The following is a 6240-nucleotide window of genomic DNA, read 5'->3' on the forward strand; positions in this document are numbered from 1 at the left end:
TAGCTAGTTAGCATTAGCGAATAGCCTAGTGCTAGGCTCAGCATCAGTCTTTAACAAGTTTGCAAATTAGGTTACAGTTAACCAGTTAATACGTCATCAGAACTGTGTTTAAAACACTGAGATTAGATAATGTACATTAAGATGGTCTAAAGCGTCAATCTTTCAGTTTTATGTTGGCTAGCAAGCTACCGAGGTGGTTGAAAGAGTTGGCGCCTTGTTGTTCCTGAAGAAGCGTCCGTCCAGTCCATTATACGTCACGGAAGAATCATCACCTGAAAGACGCTCATCGCCATCTGCTGTCTGGAGTGGGTAACGCAGTTTGGAAACAATAGTTACTACACTTTTTGTATTGGAAAGAACGTCATAATAATTTAACAATAAGCTGATATATTTTCTCTTACGTCTTACAACTAATACTTTCCTGTACACAGACGTAGAAGCGTAATATGAATATGTAGATGATGAATAAATACTTCCATGAATAGGAAGTGTGTTTATACACATTTACTCTGTTAATTTTTTATCTAGATGTGACCATACTATTCCCTTAAAGCTACAATACAAAGCTACAACAGGTGTAGACATTACCATGAAATTCTTACTGACAAGCCCTTAACCAACAATGTAGTTAAGAAAAATAAGAGGTAAGAAAAAAAGTTACACAATAAAAAAACTATACCGTGTTTACAGAGTCAATGTGGAGGTTATATACAGGGGGTACCAGTACAGAGTCAATGTGGAGGCTATATACAGGGGGTACCAGTACAGAGTCAATGTGGAGGTTATATACAGGGGTACCAGTACAGAGTCAATGTGGAGGCTATATACAGGAGGTACCAGTACAGAGTCAATGTGGAGGCTATATATAGGAGGTACCAGTACAGAGTCAATGTGGAGGCTATATACAGGAGGTACCAGTACAGAGTCAATGTGGAGGCTATATACAGGAGGTACCAGTACAGAGTCAATGTGAAGGCTATATACAGGAGGTATCAGTACAGAGTCAATGTGAAGGTTTGCATACAGTACTATATACAGGGGGTACCAGTACATACAGTACTATATACAGGAGGTACCAGTACATACAGTACTATATACAGGAGGTACCAGTACATACAGTACTATATACAGGGGGTACCAGTACATACAGTACTATATACAGGGGGTACCAGTACATACAGTACTATATACAGGAGCTCGTGTTTCTTGGCTCAAGTCTCTTCTTCTTTTTGGTGTCCTTGAGTAGTGGTTTCTTTGCAGCAATTCGACCATGAAGGCCTGATTCACACAGTCTCCTCTGAACAGTTGATATTGAGATGTGTCTGTTAGTTCAACTCTGTGAAGCATGAGCTGAGTGAGTGAGGATGAGCCTTGACTTGTTGCTATAGGAGTTTATGATTAATAATCCTATTTACTTCAAGACACACTAAGATGTCACCATACTATTCATTTAAAGCCCCTCTGTCAGATATAAATCATCAGAGTGGGAAACCAACTGACATGGAAACAATGGAGCAAATGTATCACTATCAGAGGGGTGTATTATGACATCAGATAGAACTACTCAGACATTCCAAATATCACTTGATTATCAGAGGGGTGAATTATGACATCAGATAGAACTACTCAGACATTCCAAATCAGGCTTCATCCACATCATGAAGGTGGATATTGATCCAACCATTTCAAAAGTAATGACCGGGCTGACGGAAACAGGATATGCCTGTACACTTTTATAAATGCCGACAGACGATTTGTTACTTCGTTTGACAATTTGTTTGTATATTTGTGTCAGTAAAAATGTCTAAGCGAGAAATGGCTGTGGAAACTCCTTAATGATAACAATCACATCTTAGTTAACTTGGAGTCACATGACATGTTGTGTGGTCCTCCCACTATGACTTGAGAAACCATGTAGTTTATTAGGCTACAGATGAAATAAGTTATGAACTTCACAGGGTGGTGAAAGTGCACGTGATGAGCTTGATGCTCCTTTCCAATACATTTTGAGGTTCTTATTCTGGTGACATGATGATCGATGCTTGGTTGCCATTTGACAAATAAAATAATAATCTCATCATTCGGGTAACAACGTTTATTCAACCAGTGGGAGGCTTGTAAATGCCCCCAGGAAAGTCGAAAGAGGAACTCTTCATTGAGACAATAATAAACAGCAATCCGTGGGAGAGTTGTGGTGGATATTATAAAATAAGGATCTGCTGGAGTCCAAGTCAAACCAAGATTCTTTATTTCTGAGCTCAGAGAGAATAACAGAGTTACACAGCGCAGTGGAGACAGTCTGAATTACTGAAGCATTGAGTGATTAGCACATATCTTTATAGTTTCCTGTTCCTGGGAGGGACTTTATTCATACAAGGATGCAGGTGCAGCTGGTTTGCAACACAGAATGATCCTCCCAAGAACAGGAGATTATAATAGGACAGTTTCACAAGGTTAGTCACATACTCAGTTATGTGGACACACAAACAATTAACATTTTCCATTACAGAGTCTGAACATTTTCATTTCATTAAATCATCAGTGGGCTACAATGGAGATGTCAACAATGGAACTAATGCATCACATCCAAATATCACTTGATTATCTGTAGTGCTGGAGGAATGACACCCCCAGATAAACACACAGAGAGTTTTAAAAAAGGACCGTTTAAAAGAAGGAACCTGATCTTCTTTATATTCAAACTGACAGACTCCATATTCAATTCATGTTTTCTAATAAAAACAAACAAATATATGTTTGAGTATACCCTGTACCATTTAATTTCATCTGGTAAAGACAGGTAAACACATTGTCAGTCAACAATATAAGACAACGGGAGCACTGTGTATGTTCTCTGATGAATTTTAAGTCAATGTGATGTGAAATATCAACATACACGCTAAGAGAAGTAATTTCTCTCTCCTGTGTGGATTCTCTAATGACTGTTATGAGTAATATGTTTTCCCACAGTCTGAGCTTTTCTAAGCCTTCTCCTCTGTGTGCAGTCTAATGTGTTCGTTCAGGCTTCCTAAATGGGCAAAAGCTTTGCACCCTGGGAGGAGTGGTAAGGCTTCTCTCCTGTGTGTATTCTCTCGTGTTGTTTCAGCTCCCCCGAACGGACGAAACACTTTCCACATTGGGAGCAGTGGTAAGGCTTCTCTCCTGTGTGTATTCTCTCATGTTGTTTCAGGTTTACTCTCTGGTTGAAACTCTTTCCACACTGGGAGCAGTGGTAAGGCTTCTCCCCTGTGTGTATTCTCTCATGTAGTTTCAGCTCCCCCGACTGGTTGAAACACTTTCCACATTGGGAGCAGTGGTAAGGCTTCTCTCCTGTGTGTATTCTCTCATGTTGTTTCAGGTGTCCTCTCTGGTTAAAACACTTTCCACATTGGGAGCAGTGGTAAGGCTTCTCCCCTGTGTGTATTCTCTCATGTTGTTTCAGCTCCCACGACTGGTTGAAACACTTTCCACATTGGGAGCAGTGGTAAGGCTTCTCTCCTGTGTGTATTCTCTCATGTTGTTTCAGGTGTCCTCTCTGGTTGAAACCCTTTCCACACTGGTAGCAGTGGAAAGGCTTCTCCCCTGTGTGTATTCTCTCATGCCGTTTCAGCTCCCCCGACTGGTTGAAACACTTTCCACATTGGGAGCAGTGGTAAGGCTTCTCTCCTGTGTGTATTCTCTCATGAGCTTTCAGGTTTGCTTTCCGGTTGAAACTCTTTCCACACTGGGAGCAGTGGAAAGAATTCTCTCCTGTGTGTATTCTCTCATGTTGTTTCAGGTCCCATAACCGGTTACAACTCTTTCCACAGTGGGAGCAGTGGTGTCGTCTTGCTAGTTTGGACGTCCCTGGCTCTGGTTCCTCCGAGTCTGGCCTTTCTCCTGCCAAAGACAGTGTTATTTTTAAATAGAGCCCCGAATGAAACCACATGATAAAACAACCTTGCTACGAGGGCAAATCCTAAATCAGATCTCTCAATAACCCGAGGCCAGTTTTAACAATCTTAGTGTGATTTTAAAACAAATGTAGAGCTTCCTGGTAATTACTGATATGTTTACATTACTTATTCATCCTGTTTTACAAGTCAGAACACAAAAACCTAGACAGTTCTAGGACACTGAAGACACAGTGGTTCTAAATATATAACTTTCATAGCTGTATGATACAGAATGTGACCTACACACTTCCTTAAACATAAAATAACTAAAGAAGTAATTTTGTGTGGAAGTCCAAAACTTGTTTTTACGTCGAAGATACAAAGCACATCAGTAACATTGTTGAAAGGGTTCGACACATTGCTGTTTAAATGGACCAATTTCTTATTTAGACATTCACAGATTTTCAACATTTTGATTATCGCTGATGTCATATTTTGGGTAAATGTTCCATAAAACTGATAGTAACAACAAAAAACAAAAATATAAACGCAACATGTAAAGTGTTGGATGTTTCATGAGCATCACTGTTAGTCAACATTTATTCTTTGCAAAGATAATCCATCCACCTGACAGGTGTGGCATATCAAGAAGCTGATTGAACAGCTTGGTTATTACACAGGTGCACCTTGTACTGGGGATAATAAAAGGCAACTCAAAATTTGCAGTTTGTTCACACAACAATGCCACAGGTCTCTGAGGGAGCGGGCAATTGGCATGCTGATTGCAGGAATGTCCACTGGAGCTGTTAGGAAATTTAATGTACAGTACCAGTCAAAAGGTTGGACTCACCTACTCATTCAAGGGTTTCTTTATTTTTACTATTTTCTACATTGTAGAATAATAAAGACATCAAAATGATTAAAAAACACATGGAATCATGTAGTAACCACAAGTGTTAAATCAAAATATATATTTTATTCTTCAAAAGTTGCCACCCTTGCTTTCTCTCAAACAGCTTCACCTGGAATCCTTTTCCAACAGTCTTGTAGGCGTTCCCACATATGCTGAGAACTTGTAGGCCGCTTTCCCTTCACCTCTGCGATCCAACTCATCCCAAACCATCTTGATACAATACATTAGATTCAAAGGTACCAAAAAGTACAGTAAAAATTACTTCCATCTCTGGAAATGTGGACCAAAAAAAAAAAAAGATAAAATAAAAAACCGTGGGGGATTGTGTCTGGGGATTGTGTAGGTCAGGTCATCTGATGCAGCACTCCATCACCCAGATGGGATGGCATATAGCTGTAGAATGCTGTGGAAGCCATGCTGGTTAAGTGTGACTTTGATTTATTTATTCATGGCATTGTCAACAGCAAAGCACCCACACACCATCACATCTCCTCCTCCATGCTTCACGGTGGGAACCACACATGCGGAGATAATCTGTTCATCTACTCCTCGTCTCACAAAGACATGACGCTCGGATCCAAAAATCTCAAATTTGGACTCATCAGACCCAAGGACAGATATCCACCGGTCTAATGTCCATTGCTCATGTTTCTTGGCCCAAGCAAGTCTCTTCTTCTTATTGGTGTCCTTTAGTAGTGGTTTCCTTGCAGAAATTCGACCATGAAGGCCTGATTCACGCAGTCTCCTCTGAACCGAGGATGTTGAGATGTGTCTCTTGCTTGAACTTTGTGAAGCATTTATTTGGGCTGCAATTTCTAAGTCTGGTAACTCTAATGAACTTATGCATCAGAAGTAACTCTGGATCTTCCATTCTTGTGGTGGTCCTGCTTAAGACTCCATAATGTTTCATCATTAGATGCTACAGTCCTCCTTTAAGACTCCATAATGTTTCATCATTAGATGCTACAGTCCTCCTTTAAGACTCCATAATGTTTCATCATTAGATGCTACAGTCCTCCTTTAAGACTCCATAATGTTTTATCATTAGATGCTACAGTCCTCCTTTAAGAATCCATAATGTTTCATCATTAGATGCTACAGTCCTCCTTTAAGACTCCTAATGTTTCATCATTAGATGCTACAAGGCTCCTTTAAGACTCCATAATGTTTCATCCTTAGATGCTACAGTCCTCCTTTAAGACTCCATAATGTTTCATCATTAGATGCTACAGTCCTCCTTTAAGACTCCATAATGTTTCATCATTAGGTGCTACAGACCTCCTTTAAGACTCCATAATGTTTCATCATTATTTATTTTATTTTACCTTTATTTAACCAGGCAAGTCAGTTAAGAACAAATTCTTATTTTCAATGACGGCCTAGGAACATTGGGTTAACTGCCTGTTCAAATCAAACTGGAGTAGAGTCAGTGTCATTGACAGTGTGTTGGCA

At 39.9% G+C, this 6240-nt stretch overlaps 1 protein-coding gene across 1 annotated transcript; it reads right to left on the reverse strand.

The window, feature by feature from the left end:
- Positions 1-2231: 2231 nt before the first annotated feature.
- Positions 2232-4082, reverse strand: LOC112241324 (zinc finger protein 239-like). Its single transcript, XM_024409443.2, has one exon. The coding sequence runs from the start codon at positions 3926-3928 to the stop codon at positions 3029-3031; it is 900 nt and encodes a 299-aa protein (XP_024265211.2). The 5' UTR covers positions 3929-4082; the 3' UTR covers positions 2232-3028.
- Positions 4083-6240: the final 2158 nt, after the last annotated feature.

This window comes from Oncorhynchus tshawytscha, unplaced genomic scaffold, assembly GCF_018296145.1.
Source record: "Oncorhynchus tshawytscha isolate Ot180627B unplaced genomic scaffold, Otsh_v2.0 Un_contig_4684_pilon_pilon, whole genome shotgun sequence".
In the NCBI taxonomy this organism is placed as follows: Eukaryota; Metazoa; Chordata; class Actinopteri; order Salmoniformes; family Salmonidae; genus Oncorhynchus; species Oncorhynchus tshawytscha.